This window comes from Chelmon rostratus, chromosome 13 (genome assembly GCF_017976325.1).
Source record: "Chelmon rostratus isolate fCheRos1 chromosome 13, fCheRos1.pri, whole genome shotgun sequence".
In the NCBI taxonomy this organism is placed as follows: Eukaryota; Metazoa; Chordata; class Actinopteri; order Chaetodontiformes; family Chaetodontidae; genus Chelmon; species Chelmon rostratus.
This window is the reverse complement of record NC_055670.1, coordinates 19,995,790-20,013,730: the sequence shown is the minus strand read 5'-3', so window position 1 is coordinate 20,013,730 and position 17,941 is coordinate 19,995,790. Positions and strand designations below refer to the sequence as shown.

The 17,941-nt window shown below is 44.9% G+C and overlaps 1 protein-coding gene across 2 annotated transcripts in view; it reads right to left on the bottom strand.

Moving 5' to 3' along the window:
* LOC121615912 (neuropilin-2-like) overlaps window positions 1-13,555 on the bottom strand; it is a 91,257-nt gene extending 77,702 nt beyond the window's left edge. For both annotated transcript variants that reach the window (XM_041950429.1, XM_041950430.1), the window contains exons 1-2: window positions 12,623-13,555; window positions 410-590 (exon numbers count right to left, since the gene is read on the bottom strand). In XM_041950429.1, coding sequence (XP_041806363.1) covers window positions 410-590; window positions 12,623-12,698 — 257 coding nt within the window. In that variant the 5' untranslated portion in view covers window positions 12,699-13,555. The remainder of the gene's footprint in view (window positions 1-409; window positions 591-12,622) is intronic.
* Window positions 13,556-17,941: the final 4,386 nt, after the last annotated feature.

Below are 17,941 nucleotides of genomic sequence, written 5' to 3'. Positions count from 1 at the left end.
ATGCTGCAGAGCTGTCGGCCTTTCTTTCAGTCTCACCATGCAACCGAAGCCAAACAGCCAAAAACAATGATGGACACCAAATCCTCTAATCTGTGTTAATTCTTCCAAAGTGTGAAAACCATCCTGGAACAGCAAATGTGTTGTAATTAGACTTTGATAATTAGAGGCAGGGGACAGAGCGAGGTCCCACAGTGATTATTATGGGATAGCTAAAGCCAGAGAAACAGGAGGAGAGTGGGCTGAAGTTCGCCAAATACGCTATAACTCTCACACAGAGACAGCCTGGTGGAGACAGAAACTCCGAAATCAAAACTCCCCTTAATTCTCATCCAACCTCTCAAACAACCTAAATCTTTTAATTCCCTCTTTTTTAACTCCTCTAACACTCATCCATCCATCCTGTCTTTACCTGCAGTCCAGTTTCTCTATCTCAAAGTGCGGGTTGAAGTTGAGGACGATGCGCTGCGAAGGCTCAGGAGCTGTGATGACCCAGCGACAGTTCTGGTGAGGCGGGTACTCCAGCGGGTAGCCGGGGGTGGTGATGTAGCCGGCGTCGCTGGCATCTAAATAGCCGCCACATGGCTCCGACGCTGGATGAGGAGAGAGAGATGGAGAGGGCGGCATTAGAGAGAGAAATCATCTCACATATGCAAGTTAAGAAAAGTCAAGTGGATGCAGAAGGGTGTTTATTTCACCATTATATCACCCTGTGTAATATATGGAAATCTATTTTTCCATAGATTAATACGCAAGTTGGCATACTGGAATAAGGTCAATGATTAAAAGAAAGGCTGACCAGATAAACCACAGACAACACAATGTAACTATTATAACTTCCCTCACAGCAGCAGATCACAGATCAGGGGTCGATGCTGTTTGCTTATCACGACCGACCAGGAGGACGCCAACATTCATGATTTCACACCGGCAGAAAGGGGCCAAAATGGATAAAATGCAGATAAGAGTTGTGTTTGCAGAGACAGGATATGAGAAACAAAGATGTGAGTGTGTGTGTGGATGTGGCGTCACAGGTCATCTCAGCGTCATGACATACAGAGGGTCCATTCTGACCCGCACACGCGCACACACACACACACACACACACACACACACACACACAGTGAACGAGCCCTCCAGATGCCACAGTCACTGTCACAGAGCGGATCCACTTGTCGGCAGTCATACGTCTGCGTCGTGTCACAAACAATGCCGCTCATTCACCGCTGCAGATGTACCCTGACATTGACGGGTAACTCATATATATCTGTGACACCCAACTGCATAACACACACAACTCCACTGTATTACATCTATGGCATCTATTGTACACCATGCTGGCTGCCCTGTTTGATGGATTGTGCAGACTTTCTACACGGGCTGAACTTCCTCATTGTTTAAGATCTGCAAAGCTTAAGTTAAACCATCATGGTGGATGTACTGAGTGCCATCTTTGTTAAGTCCAGGCACTTCCAATATAAGGGGACAGTATGAGACACAATCTGCCAGAAGGGACGCAAGAATCAAGCTAACATCCCCAAAATAGCACTCCACCAATCTAACTATATGAGATTTGTGTATAGTATACGTATTTAATAAACATAATGATATAATTTCTGTCAGTGCATGCAAAATATTTATTTTGGACAGTCTTCAGCCTTAAGTCTTAGTTGAGGGACAAATGTGCTCCCTGCTTGTTAAGTAGACTATTATTCTGAAAGAACCACTTTTTGATCCAAGAAATAATTTCTGTGACGAGACTGCTCATTTGGGCCGAAGCAGATTGATTTTAGACAAATGTTTTGGGTAAGATGGTGGCCACAGTGGACCAGGTTATGCTAATAAAAAACAGCATCTGTGAGTGTCGGCTGCTTACTGGGAAGTATTTGGCCAGCGAGCAACCCCTGAGATAATTTCCTGTTTATGAGAGGAAAAACAAACTCACAATCAAGCTCCTGACAGTCTATATTATAGCTTCAATCAGAGCCAAACGAAACCTGCGTCACAAAGAAAAACCGTGTGAACCTGCGCGAAGCAGTTGTGTAACTTCTTGGTCTGTGCCACCGTCTGGCACCGCAGCGCAATGACGTTTTATTTATTGCCACTGTGCTGAGTAGGGTGACATAGCCAAGTCAAACTACTCAGCAGAATACAACATATCTTCACGCTTTAAATAGACCGGCTACTGTAAACCTACTCTGAGAGGAGTCACACATGCAAACATTAACACACACACACAGCATAAACGCTTTATCTGACACCATCTTCAGAACCAATTCAAATAGGAAGGCGTCTAAAAATCTCACTTTTCTTTATCACGGCTGGAAATATGAACGCGCATGGAGCGGTGCATATGTGCTCCAGCATCAGCGAGGGGAGATGAATGTGGAGGTCAGATCTTTGCACGAAGTGATTGACACTTTGGCGTCTATATGTGGCGTCTACCTCACGCTGTCTGCAAACAATCAGTGATCACCCCTCTGTTGCTCTCTCTGCTTCTGTCTGTGTCTCCTTCCTCCGTCACGCTGCGAGCCAGCGAGTCCTGTCTGTCTCCTCCTATCTGTTTCCAATCTCCCTGGTGACATACAGTAATACAGGAGTAGAGTTACAAGGCCTATGTAACCCGGCCAGACGCATTTCATCTCAGCACCACCTGGATTAGTGTTTAACCACTCTGGAATCTCACAGCACCACCGGCCAAACACCACTTTTAGCACAGCGCTTAGCTAACTGTCTCTCACAGAAAATCTGGGTAATGCCGAGGCGATACAAGGGGGCAGCATCTAGAGTTGTTAGAGAAATGAAAGCGATTTATAACCTTTTGGTCTGGACTCATAATGCATACCTGGTTGTTATTGTGGCAGGTCTTAAAATGAAAAGAGTACAAATGTGTTTTCATTAGATTCAGACCCAGTGAAGGTTTATTCTACTTTGCTCTTTACTTTCATGCATCTCCTCAATCCAGTGGAATAAAACACCTTTTTTAAGCTTAAGTGTGGTTTTGGTCAAAGATTTGATCATTTATTGAGAATATTCTTACATTTTTTGTTGATAGGATGTGTTTTTCCTTTGTTTATCCATTTCTACTCAGACTAACCCCCCTCTCCTCTCCTATCTTCACCTCTGGCGTGCAGCCGATCAAGACAGCGCCTCCAAGTGCCTGATGAATAAGGTTGGCATTATGGAGAGGCAGGCGCTGCGTGTGCATCAAGTATTGTGTCTGCTCTGCTTTAAGGGTCTATTAATATCCGGACACAAACACACGCAAAGCCATTCACCAATTATCACGTCCAAACAGAGCAGGAAGTGACACACGGGGAGTTGATGAGTGCACGGATGACATCACATCCTCTTGCATGAATTTGATTTTGTTTGGATGTTGGATAGCAATCACACACACACATGCATTCAAAGCATGCTGAGGCTGAGCTCATCAGTCATTATAAGGCAGAGCCCCTGCACTGATAGATCAGTATATTAGTATACTGGAGGAGTGAAACATTTTTCTTTTAGGAGGGATAGCCAGCTGCTATCTTTATGTCTGTTTACCAAGAAACTGTATGAACACAGCTTCCAAAAGTAAATCTATAGCAATACTAGTCTGTATTCCACACCACAGCACCCATGAGGTGCATGCTGGGAAAAAAGCGTAATGTCTGTGTGCGTGTGTGTCAGAACAGAGGAGATGCTGAGTTGGGGAAAGCCTGAATTCATGATAAGAATTATCAAACAGGTAAAAGTGACAGGGAGAGACAGGCAGAGAGAGAAAAAATGAGAAAAAGAGATGTGTGGCAATAGAGATGATACAGTGGGTGTTGAGAGGAAGAGTATAATTTGTCCCATTAGAGTTCTACTGATGCATTCCCACATCTCAGCTAATTGTCACAGAAAACAAGTGTTATCATAACCACAAATAAGACCAAAACTGAAATAAACCAAAATCATCCTTTACTGCAGCATCAAACTGGACCCTAAACTTCTGTGGTGAGTTGGAGCATAAAGTTTACAAGACGGGATGAAACAGAAAGTGCCAAAACATCCCAGTTTTCACGGTCTCAGTTTGTCCCTCACAGAAGACACGAACATTTCACTGCAGTTGACCCACAAGACTTCACACAAGACAGCTTCTGTCGACCGCATCAGCATGTGTGAGCCTCAGGGAGGGGTTGTATTTAGACCACATATTCACAACAAATGTATGAACACAAACCGCTGAACACCGCTTATGGCCCTCTGGCGCACACACACACACACACACACACACACACACACACACACACACACACACACAGAATAAGCAGCAGTAAACGGTGCTAAGCTGTCAGGCAGGGATATAAGACAGGTCACTGCATTATTTATGGCTCTCCACCACGTTTAGTATTGCATCCTGATAACACCTATTCAGCAACTTTTTTTTACACACACACACACACACACACACACACACACACACACACACACACACAGATGCACCCGTACAGAAATGTGAGAAACTTGAACTGAAATTCGCGCACAGCAACATGCACAGAGGTGCACACAAACGTGTAGAAAAACACACGCGTTTCCACATGGAGACGCTTTGCAAAATTGAACTAGATCCTTGTTTGTTGGCCCCAAATGCAAATTTTCTGACCTTGTTTCTTAGCTCCCTTACAGATTCATCTTCCCTCTGAGTGGGAAGCCTGGTTTGACTCTAAAGAGACACTTTTCAGCCTGTCGCAATCGATTTGCTAGAATTCTGCTTACGTGCTGGATCACAGTCCGCATTCATTTCCACTGGCCCGAGCCCATAATGATAGCATTAGCACACAGTGATTTAGCAAGTGTTGGTGTATGAAAGTGTGTTTCATGTAGAAAAACGAGCGAGGGTATTATTTGGCAGATCAACTTATTATCCACCAACACTGGCCCAATACTCAAAGTCTCATACACTCATTACTGTGACCTTGTTGGAAACAGATCCCTGTATTTAACAATCAATATACCCTGACCATCTGCATCAACGCCTGAGGGAACAAATTGCTTATTTTCCCATTGATTTCCATGTTTTTTGTTGCTGTTTGCAATGCATTTCCAGTAAAATGGCTGGGTTCCAGAGTCATGAAGCACTCACAAAAAACGCTTCAAGCTTTGTTACCTTAAACAGCAGAAATACAGATACATGTGTAGCAAAAAGCCTTTGTGTGGCTGTGGGAACACCAGGAACACTGCAAATAACAGGCTGAAATGTCGTCTTTGGATCCAAACCAAGGTGCTTCTAGACACCGAAACCTGGGAAACCTCAGGAACGGACAGAAAGATAGAGGGGAGAGAAAGAAAGGGAGGCCAGAGGAAAGAGAGAAAGAGTAAAGCCAGAACATCTGTCTCTCATCATCTGAAAAGAGAAAGTCAGCAGCTCAGAAAAGCTCACTGGACAGAAAATACAAGGCTCTCGCACTCGTTCACTCACACACACACACACACACACACACACACAAACAGGTGGGGTTGTGCTTTTCTCCAGGTGCCCTGCATTAAGCCACAGTGGAAAACTACAGAGAGAAAAGAGTGTGTGTGTGTTTGTATGTGTGTAACATAGAGGGAGGGATGGCGGAGGACTACAAAGGAACAGAGAAACAAAAAGACTGATGGGAAAATGGAGAGAAGGGAGACGAGGGCTCTTTAAAAAACGAGGGAGAAGGATGAGTGTGTGATGCAGAAAGAGAACTGACATGAGAACAAGCTTCTCAGCTCAGGAGCAAAGACACTTAACTGAGCCGTGGGGCTTTAGAGAGACGAGCGAGGATACGACAGCGCAGAACGGAAGATACAGTAAAAGATTTAAGATCAATAACGGAGAGAGCAGCTGAAAAGACGACTGAAGTGGAGCAGTGTGACAAAGAGGAGAGGAGGTGCAGCAGAAAAGGGTGGATTTAAGGTTCAGGAATGACGAGAGAGGGAGCGTGTCAGGGTAGATTTAGTGCTCTGGGACGAGTAATCTCTCAGCCTCGATGTCCAAAAGTTTGTGATGAATGATTTGAGGTAATCAGGATGAGACGATGCACCATGAACACAGTCCTGCTAAGTAAAAGTCAAACTACAGTGTTTGTCCACTGCCTCCAGAAAGACACATTTTCTGATCTGACGCCCCTGAATACCAATTTATTGAAAAAAAATCTAAATCATTTTATCACGTGACAGCAATAAGGCGAATAACAATCACCTTACTCCCCCCATCACTCCCATCATTACCATCACAGCAGCCTCTTGTGAGTGAACAAATATTGATGTTTTGGGGCAGAATCGACTGATTTTGTCGTTTTTCTTGAAAAACAACCTGACGCGCCAGATGGTTTGTCACACACAACCGTGTGGGAAGTCGTCCATGGGAAGTGTTTGGAAAAGAGCGGGCACTTTCAAAGAAAAAGTCTTGGCAGGTGATTGGATGAACCACCTAGCTAACTTCAACCAATCGGATCAACGAACCATACGACGTAGCAGGAGAGCCGAAGCCGAAAACATCTCTTCTTTTAAGAAACGGTGTTGCTCTTTGCTCTTCTTTCAGTTAATAAAGTTGTGATATAACTGATGTTATAGTAGCATCTACACTTTAGTAGCCACGAATGAACAGTTGCTTCTCTACTCGCTGATGTCACACCGGCGAATCCAGCTGCATTGGAAATGGCCAGACAGTCTCTCACTACCAGCTATAATCACATGAGCCTTTAAACGCATTACTTTCTGTTTTTGACGCCCTGCAGAGCACAAGGACCCCGTGTTCCTATCTGGTCCCATTAACTTCTCTTGACATCGTGTTTATGCATTCCTGTTCAAGTTTACCTTCGATCATACCACTGAAAATGGGGTCAAGTGCTACATGCTAAACCTGATGATAACTCAAATGATACCAGGACCTTTTCGCATGTAGTTTGCCTCTCAGTTATAACAGGCCCATCTACTCTGTATAAATAAAGGCTGAATAAACACAGGTACTGGTACTGTAGGTTCCTGGCAGCCGCATCTCAAGACATACTTCAAATACCATAAAAACGAGTTCTGACCTCAGTGTTAAAAAGCATAAACACAGGTTTTAGTCTGAAAATCTTCATTATTTGTGTTTACTGCTGATCTTTTATTACCAGGATTTACCTTCCAACTGTGGAGCCTGTTATCGCTCATCTAGATATATTAAAGAGTCGGTTATGTGAAGCATTTGTGTTGAGGGAGGGAACCTGGATCTGGTGTATTCCTTTAAGCTTCTGTTCAAAAAGCAGTAAAAACAGCAAACTTAATGCTCTGCATCAGTCAAACAAGCTGTGTGAATGGATTTCCAACTGCTGAGCTTCATTCAGAGAGAACAGGGGAGAGAAAACATAGGGTGGCATAGATTGACGGGGTCAGAGAGAAAAAGTGGACAAACGAGTAAAGAGATTTCCCACCGTGGAGAAGTGGGGCGAGAAGAAGGTGAGGGAGGTTTCTTAATCAGAGCGAGGGAAAACACTGACAGAGGGAGGTGTGGAGAAGGAGACAGAGAGTGCTATTAAAGGAGAGGTGAAGTGCCATGAAAAGAGGAAAACAACAGGATGATTCAGCGTGAAGGGAAAGAGAAAAAGGAAAACAACCTGTGGCCTCGCACGGCACTGCTCCGGAGGGACTACTGACACACGCTCACACACACACACACACATTTTTCTTTGTGTGTGAGGCCTTTAGAAGAAGCGAGAACAGGCAAATGTTCTCATTTGAAAGATTTCCATGATCTCCCATTCCCTCTGAGGACATTTGTACAAATACGAGCACACACACACACACACGCTGATCACCCCATCCTCTCTAATTACCCCAGTCATTACCAATGGCCAATGAAGACACTAGAATACTAACAGTTTACTAATGACATGATAACTGTAATTAGAACATCCTGCTGGACCCACTAATTGTCCTTTCCCTTTTAGAGGCGAGCGCGAGAGGGAGAGACGGTGCCGAAGGTTAATTAGCTTAATGTTTACTCGCTCACTGCAAACTAGGTTGTTGATGTCGGTGGACCATGTTTCTGCTGTTAAACCACATTTACTCTAATGATGGGAAGACTAATATTCTGGTTTGATACATGCATTTGTATTTTTAAAAGCTGCACGGCTCATTTTCTGGATATTTGTGCCCTAAAATGAGAGAAAAGGAACAGAAAGACATGAGTGTGAATCACTCGATGACTGAGGATAACCATTCATCCTGAAACCTGGTGGAAAAGCAGCTGCTACCTGCAGCTCAATCCAAATGGAATCAGTTTTTGAAGAACCTCTCCACCTGTATGCCCGGGGATAATTACCATAATCACTTGTTACATACTAAGATGTTTAAATTTCACCTCTTTGTGAGCAAATCTGTGTGGTTTGTCCTCATGAAAATGGCCTCTGTTTGAATCTATTACAGCCAGTGAGAATCTAAAATATCCATCTGCTAATTCACCTCTTCAATCATGATGTAATTTCAGTCTTCTCAGGATAATTATTTAGAGAATTCTATCTTGTTACATGTACATAATAATCAGAGTATCTATTAATAATATATTTTACGTTGGCCAGAGAGCCTGTTTGACAGAGGGGAGGAATAAATCTGGCTCGGTTTACTGCAGGTGGCTCCACTCAACGACTGCTTCACACTCTGCTGCTTTCTTCTTATTTCACTAATGCCCCCTCGTGCTCTCTCTCCCTCTCTGTTCCTCCCTTTCCCCTCTCTCGCTCTTTTGCACCGCCGAATGCTCTCTCTGCGTCTCTTTTTGCTGCTTCATTGTGTCAGTGTGCTTCACCGGGGTGAAAGTTCACAAGCCCGTATTGCTAAAGCATTTCCAGGCCTTTTGTATAGAAAATGAGGGTAAAACATGCACAGGTGAGCTGATATCAGAGGCACTGATCCTTTCTTTTTTTTATAGCCGCTGAACTTTATTTCGCTCTCGACATTGAGCGTTTATTCGCTCACTCTTTGTTACTCTGTTGTTTGATTTGCCATAACGCGCTGATGCGTTCCCAGCCTTTCTAAAGCACGCTTGCCAATCTTCATATGCACTGAGTAATTATCCGTGGAAACACAAAATTACAGAGAAAGGAACAAATGCAGTTAAATGCATATTTATAGGAAATAATATCTGCAATATTTCAGGCTAACAGCTGATCTTTTCCACCGCAAAGTAATTACACAGAACGAACGGGTTCGTGGCAACGAGTCAATTCATCACGTACGGAGCAAAAACAGGGAATAAGCCCATTGTGTGAACAAATGACATGGTTGGTTTGTTTTATTGATGCCCTGTTGGAGCTTACAAAGCACTATGACCCACACCGATGCAACATTTAATTATTACAGGCCTGTCCCAGTGGGTAACAGCAGCTGCTTATGTTAGCTGTGGGGCTAAAGCTTAAGGCTAGAAAACAGTTAATGCGACAAAAAAGCCATCACAGTCACACAGAAACTTAGACTTTAGCAAAAGTCTTTAAATTCTGCAGCACAATGACTTGTAACAAATACAACCAAAAATGTAATCAATAGCAGACTTGGTTAACCTTAAAACTATGTCAGAACTATTTATTTCCCTTTCTGTAGGCGGAGTTGTTTGGAGGATTTTTCCACCCTAAAAGTTGGACTAAGCTTCAGACTTTTACAATCACATTGGTTTGGTATGAGCCATCAACAGCAGCCTCAAAAACCAGCCCTTTGTGCATACCTGTGGGCAGTTCACCCCTCTGCTAGCTTACTTCTCACACTGTGTGAGCCCGTTTCATCATCCAGCACATTTCAGCAGAGACACTATAGAAGCAGACAGCTGGTCTTGAGTGGCCAATTATGTCCGTTTATCTCCCTTCCAGGCACAGCTGTGATCAAACAGAATGAAGAAACAGGATCAAACAGCGAGGCTGAAAATCATTCTTCCGTTTCGTTCGCTTCTTTTCGCAGCTTCCTCCTGCCTGCTTCAGTCTCTGCCACTTCCTCCTCCCTGTTCTTCCATCCCTCCCTCCTCTCTGTCTCTATATATACACTTCTTGGTCTCATCCTTACTCATCTCTCCGGAGACGACGGAGCAGAGGCATCTGTGAAAGTTTACTGCTGAGGAAGCTCCATCCTGCACAGCCTACTGCTGCATGTGTGTGTGTGCGCGCTCCGGTGGATCTCAGGGTACCAGCAGGGAGATCTCAAAGGGAGCTTGAGGGAGTCCCCAGAAAAATGAAGGTTCATCTGTTGTCTTCTCAGAAAAATAACAGTGGTCCTTATATGAAAACAACAGAAATTAGGGTTTTACATTGGTAAGATAGGAAACTGTTGGTCTTGGTTAAAAGGAGAACTGGTAACAGTTGAGGAAAGACTGTGGTTAAAAAAAACAATGGTGACTGGTGGAAGGAGACGGAAGAGCCATCCTGGCGTCTGGTGTCGAAATAAACTCTCCTTCTTGCCACAACTTCCCTTTAATTTTTTGCATAATATGAAAATGTTAAGCTGTTGTTCAGATGTAATTTGCAAGGATAGGACAGTCTCGAAAATAGGCCGGCAGTTATCAATTATCTGTGAAAATCTAACCATTTCACCCCAACCGGCTGTTCACTGTGGCCTGAACTGACTTTCAGACTTCAGCTGAAGCCTCCACACATTGCGGTTTGTTCCGTGGCACATATCCTCTCACATCAGAGGTGAAATGTGATGTAAAGAATGCCTCCACTGTGCTCTCTGCTCACTGCTTTTCTCCAAAACAACATTTGGCAGGCGGGCCACTCAATCCAAGTCATGAGATCTGCAAAAAGCCCTGGCTCGCCTGCAGAGTGAGCCCTAAATCGATTAAATTTAGAATGCAACCAACTCCTCCACAGCTCTCCTCTCTCAATCCCCTCATTTACAAATTATTTACACACACAAACGTATCTTGAAGCAGAAAATTGGCCTTGAGGTCAGGATTTAAAAGCAGATTGTAGTAGTTCTCTATCTATTGTGCAGAGGCCCGCTATGAGCAACCATTAGAGGCAATGAGAGCGTGTCTGTTTGTGGTGAAAAACGAGTCATCAGCCCCACGATTTAGGCCGTCAAACTCTTTGTAAGGAGGCAAAAAATAAAGTTGTTGCTTCTAAATGCATGATGGGAAATTTGTAAATCTCTCCAGTTTTTTTAAAGCTAATTTGCTTTATAAAATTATTCCTTAGTTCTTATTGGCTGAGACACTTCAAGTTACCCATAAACGCACACCTGTGGCCCCTTAACAGTGCATTTAATTATTGATGCCTCTACCTGGAGTTACCACAGCTACGTTTCTTGAAACCAGACAAACTAACATACTTCTCAGTGAAGCTCGGTGCATAAAAAAGAGTTTTCCAGTGTGCGCCCTGTGCGTAAAGATTGTATTAATGATTAAAACATACGGAGAGCGACATTAAACGCATCAGACCAGCGCAATGAACGAGTCTTTGACCCTTTCCGCCTTCAATCGAATTCAAATCGCAGAGTTTGTGCTGTTTCTCTCATCAGAGCATGTGCGTATGCACAAAGGTAAACCGCTGATGGATGAGTGCATGCTTCAAACCCCATCGCGCACACGGACCGGGGCAGTGACGGACCTCGCCAACTGGCCGCAGCCTCGCTCCGTGGAGGCAGAGCGGAGAGGGACCTCCGTGCGTCTGGCGCCGGTGCTGGCCTCCGGTAGACGGAGACAGTAGCCCGGTCAGTTTCACCGCCACCACTTCGCTCTAACATTCGAAAGGGGAGCCCTGTTGCACGCACCTGTCAGCCTTGAGGTAACTGTCTTTCAAGGAATGTTATAAGACTACATCATAGTGACACCTTATGAGATAACGCAAGCGCGATAAAGTCACTATAAACTCTGAGCTGAGCAGCTACCTCACAGACCTCTGGCGCTCACATTGGTCCCTGTAGGCATATTATAGGAACATCATAGCGATTTTTCATTATTGAAGGGCCCTCCAGAGAACACTGATTGATAAAGATGTCGTTTAAAACCCTCATCATATGGTTAAGGTGTTTGTAAAGGCGACAAAAATCAATTCTGACATCAAGCCAACATCCTTCTGTTATTACAAGACGGACTGACTCCGGCAGTGGAGAGGGACGATGGAAACGTTTCGGCGCTGACGATGTGAATCTGTAAAATTACCTTGTTAGAAAGTTGCATTAACCCAAACCCAATTGTCTAAATGTGAATTAAATTGTGAGAGAAAGATAACTGATTTTCTGTGCGCTGATGGCTCGTTGCAAGTTGTCTGCTCGTTTTTTTCTTCCAACCTCTGGTACCGACCGAGCGAGATGGGTCAGTGCTACAAGACAGGGCATCTGCAGCCAGGATCTCTCTCCTGCTGTGCTGAATGAATCCACGTCTCTCGGCACTATGATGATAACGCATTATTGGAAAGCGAGTGGTACTATCGACTGCTTCCCTTAAAATTTTAAGATTTTACATTCTTTACGCATTGTGGTTTGACAGGGAAACACCACGTTTCCTCAACAGAAATAGTCCCATCCCTAATGCGTTTAACAGACTCCACACTTGTGTTGTGTATTAGGAAAATGTTCTCCAAAAAAAGCGGGTTAATTTCCACTTGCCACCTACGTGTGACAGCGTGATTTGAGCGGGCAGCGAAAGTGTCAAACTCACCTCCTTCCTCTGCTTTGATTGCTGAAGGCAAGAGAAAAGCCAGTAAACATCCACAAAGCCATATGAATAAATCCATCTTTTCCCGAGGAAAGCGCCTCTTCTCCTCCTCTATGGTTTTATTCTGTATATCTGAGACAAAGCTGCAGTCCAAAGTCCCCTTTTCTTCTCCTTTTCCACAGTTCTCTGTTTCTTTGGAGCGCAACTCAAGAAGTGCCCAAAGTCCACCGCAAATGCCGGGCTGCGTTCACCGGGCTTTCCAAGAATATCGCGCCGGTTAAACACTCTTTGTACGAGCTTAAACAGTGTGCACTTCTTCTGCTGGGAAACCCAATCTGCGCAAATCGATCTGCAATCAGCACGATTTCTACTCTAAACACAATTTAAACCCTCAAAATCCATTGCGGTGCGCACAGACGGCAGCACTGTGTCCCCCTGTCAGTCTCAACGCGCGTGGGAATAGAAGCCTCGTCGACACGCTGGTTGACAGACAAAATCGTAAAATTTGAAACAAAGTGGAAATCACTGGCTGAAGGCACCAGGAACCAACGGAAACATCTGCCCACAACCATTAAATCAAATTAAAACCTGAAAAAGTAACGCGAGCGCTTCCTCCTCGTCTCGATAAAATATCCCCAAACCTTTCCCAGTTGCGTATTTACTTCTGAGCCTAAAAGTGGTGAGTGGGAAAGAACAAAAAATTCTCCCATCGATTTTCCTCTTGATGCACTGTCCCGATAACAGTCCGTTCTTGCGCAAAAGATAACACAAGATCTCCTGGGAGAGGCAGCTCCGGCGTGCGTGCGTAAAACTGATCGGGAGCAGACAAACGTGCAGCCTCTCCGCTGTCCTCCTGCAAACTGTGCGTCTCTCCGCTGAAACGCGCTCTTCTATACCCTCTCCCGTTCACACACTCTCTCTCTCTCTCTCCTTCACGCTCAGTGTATGTCTCTCTCTCCCGGCAGCTCCGGCAGCGCGTTCCTTCCCCTCCGATCTCCGCCGGGTTTGTGGCAGTGAGCAGGACTGCTCACTCAGTCCCCTGTCTCGGTGTGCGTGCACGCCGTGCGCGCGAGCGTGTATCGGATTACAGTAGGCACCTCGGCCCGCCTCCATATAGCCCCTCACTGATTAAAGAGCAGTTTCATCTCCCTCTCACTCCCTTCTCTCTCCCTCTTTTTTGCCTCACCCTCTCTTACCTTTTTCCTCTCTCCCACTGATGCATTGGCACCAAATTTCTCCATCTTTTCCCATTTCCATTCACTTCCTCTCTTTTTCAAGATACTCCCTCCCTCCTCTTTTAATTCCTCCCCATCTCCCCCTTTCTTCCTCCACCTTTCTCTCTGTCTCCAGCATTCAAGGGAATAGCGGGAGGTGGAAAGAAGAAAGGTAGGAAACAGGGAAAGAAGAGGCCCACAGCACAGCTTTATGAGCTTTGTAGTAGTGCTGGGAGCTTTAAAAGGAGCCTGGTGCTGGTTTACAGCAGGAAACGCTGCACATGTGCACGTAAAAACTAATCAAAATGGAAAGGAATCTGATAAGTGACTTGATAATCAGATGCCAAACATGCTTTTTACGAATAATCTTTGACTTGAAGATTAACAGGAGAATTTTCTTTCTGAAAAATGCAGATTTACTTGTCATGCAGAGCAGCCATTGCGGTAATAACGATTTAGCTCCTGGATGCAAAAATGCAGTCCGGGACAAAAAGCTGTTTACTAAGGGCACATGGGTCAGCGGTGAACAGAATCTAAACGAGGGGAGGAAGATATAGACAGCAATATGATGCTGAGGCGCACCCACAGAAATGAGGCTGAATGGCAAATAACCAGGGGATAATTTCACACGCATCCAAGTGGACTGAACTTCTGCACACTTGCTGTTTAAAACTGTGTCTCCGTCTCAGTCGTAGGACACAGGCTGGATGTCAGTGGGAGGTGTGTTTTAGGGCTTTCAGCAACACCAAAGCCTGCGGTCTGAAAAACTAACCAAATCTTGGCTCTCGTAGTGGCTTCCCAGGACACACCCTGCACGCATTCACACACAGATGCACACACATGCAGCCCATAATGACACAGCTGAACTCACCATTGACCGCTCAGTAAAAATCAGGTTGTGCCCTGAGTTATTACGTGGGAAGAAAATCCCTTCGAAATCACACAATCGCTGTTGCCATGTGGCACATATTTATAGCGCCCTGAACTTCTCTGACACAAGCTTCTCTGAGAACAAGTGCTCTTACAACTGAGACACATGCTCGCTGATATCACAATCCCGTTTGTTCTCATTTCCTGGTCAGCTTTGCTTTTGCTGTAACTGGCCCATGATTACCAGCGGGCAGGTGAATCACTGGTCTGAGTTCAGGACGGTGACATGTGACACACGCATGCAGGCGCACATACACGCCATCAAGCTGTCACTCAGATGTTTCCTAACATCTCTGGAGGTCTGAAGGTATTAAGTTCTTTTTTCCATGACAGGTCTGTGTGTGTGTGTGTATGTGTGTGTGTGTGTGTGTGAAAGAGAGCGAGAGTAAGAGTCACCCTACTCATTCCTTGGGTCCCTCTAGTCGTTCGACCCCTGTAACCTGTGCCTCTCTCCCCTCTTGCTCCCCACGTCCTCACTGAAATTAAACCCACCCAGGCCAACTGGAACCTGTCAAGAGATGAGCGCAGAGAGAAATCACATGCAATGCAATACTGAGCTGCACTTTGTAGAAATGTCTTATTTTGATCAATAGAGAACAGGTACCGCTCCTTTAATCTTCAAACTGGATTGAAAAAAAGCCTCCTTTAACGTCAGTTTTTGCAGCGGTGCTCTACGATGAACATTTTCACATTATTCTAATCTACACGGAGGAATTCAGTCCTCCCATTGAAGTGAAATAATGAAAACGGTGTAAAATTGCAGTTCCAGTTTTGGTTTCACACGGGAACAGAGCACGCTGAATGCAAAAAGTACCTTAGATCTTAGTATCCACAAGTTGGCAGGGAGACTTTGGACAGGAAAGCAATAACCTCTGTGAATCATTCTGAATTCACACCAACTCGCCACATGGATTCAAGCCTTCTGGACTTTCCCTTCACGCATTCTTCTGTATAACTTACAACGGTATGTTGTGAAACTAGGATATGCTAATCCATGACACCTTTTCTGCTTGCCAAGGAGTAGACTGGGTTTCCCAGAAGTCACCACTGACATCACCGAGAATCCATTTTAGGGAAATGGACAGAAATGCTGCTGGTGCTCACAGACAGTCCGAGTGTCTCTGCCTCACTGAGCTGCTTGTTCTTATGTGCGTAGCACGTTAATATGAACACGTAGGGCTACATTTAGATGATGCCACTCTATTCAAGTATCTAAATCTGGTGTTACAGTGATGGAGTCCAGTTTGAGCAACATATCCACAAGTATGAAGGTTTATCAGCCACCAGCACACAGCACAGCGGTTTATAACACCCAGACAGAGAGACAGGATTTCACAGTGGAAACTATTTTATCTTTTATCGCAACAGTCATGAGGTAAACAGTCACAAAGTGATCTAATAGGCATGCACTTGCACCGCAGTGTTCGGCTGAATGATGACACTTCAGTTCACAGGCTGTATAAAACATCAACGTAGTCTCTATGGGTGAAGCATGGGTGCAGCTGAGGTGGGCCACATGAGGCCTGGTTGCTGAAACTTTGCAGCTAGCTCCCACTCAAAGCAGCCATGCACATGATTATGCATAAATGTAAGCTTTAATATCATTTAAATTAGTGAGTTATATATAAATTCATCTTACTTACGGGGAAATTAGCTTTACAGACCAAAACTTTTTTTTTGCACCAGGCTGTAAACATGTTTATTTCTGCTGTGGCCATTTTAATATGGGGGTCTATGGGGATTGACTCACTTTTGGAAGCAGCCTCAAGTGGCTATTTGAGGTACTGCAGTTTTTGAGACATCGCTGTAGGCTTGATTTTTCAGCCCTGGACGTTGCTACTTGGTTCAGCTATTTCGCCGGATGACCCTGGGTTGTTTTGGGTTAGCAGCCCCAGTGTGTCGCCATGCTGCTCTCAGCCAGGTATGCAGGACTTCTGGACCACCAATCGTGCTGAGAGCCCTGAATTTGCTTGTAGATGCATTTGCAAATAATACTTGGACCCTTACACACATACTTGCATTCTATCTTGGCTACATATGGTGGAATTTCTTCTTTAACCTACTGTATCTGGTCGGACATTGTATGAATTTCATTTTTTGAGCAGAGAAAAAGCACACTATTGTTGAAAACGGCCAAATATGGCACATTTAGCTGTTTTTATTGTTTTAATGGCCTCTCTTGCTGCTGCCACTCTCCTCGCAGCCGCTCTGACTGTGTCATATTTACCTTGGAAACAAGGGAGGTGTCAGAGCCGTCAGAGCTGCTCGTCAGATGGTCAAATAGCTTGGGGAAACCCCCCTCCCCCCAGCACCTTTCCGGCGTCGGATTGTGAGGCGCCATGTCCGTCCACTTCTGTCACTTTCCAAAACCGACAACCTGATGTCTGCGGCGGTGGCGGTGGCGTCACGCTGTGATTGGCCAGCAGTGCGGAGGTGAGAAAGGAGCCAGGGTTTGAATTTCTCTCTCTAGCTGTCTTTTCTGTCACTCCACATGTGAGCAACCAAGAGCAAGACAATGAATGCCTTCCAGGAGAGACTGTCTGAAAAAGTGTGTCCCCCCCCGCCAGCCATTCACGACGGCCGCCTTTTGACACTCCTGATCTACAGCGTCTCGCTGGCTGAGGTCATTAAGTCTCTCACAGAAGTTCAGTCCAAACGTCTCACAATTAATAAAAGATTTTGTTTAAATGACAACATTCAGGATTCTGTTGGGTCTTTGATTCTGAGCAGTGATCGATGTTTTTGTGTCACACTGGCCAGAGATCAATTCACCGCTGCAGCACTGAGGTGTGTTCTTTCTCTCCTCTCTCCACTGACTGCTAGATTACATGACGCCCTGCGTGCCAAAGCTGGTTTAATTTATTCTGCCATTTCTTCTACTCACACTACTGGACTGACTGGAGAGAAGTGAAACACGAATGCATTTATATAAAAACGTAATATGTGTGTGTGTGTGTGTGTGTGTTGCAACAGAGCTGTGAAGCCAGTAGAGGGTAAGGTGATCCTCGCTCTGCGTCAGGGGAAGAACTTGTCCGCTGGCCTGTCGACAAGCGCTGCTGGCCCTGTCCACACCTTGCCAACACTCTGCATCCTCTATCGCTCTCTCTTGTTCAGCTAATTCGATGAATGATTTTTCATTTCATTGGTTTCTGAATTTCGTTTTATCTCTCCTTCTTGC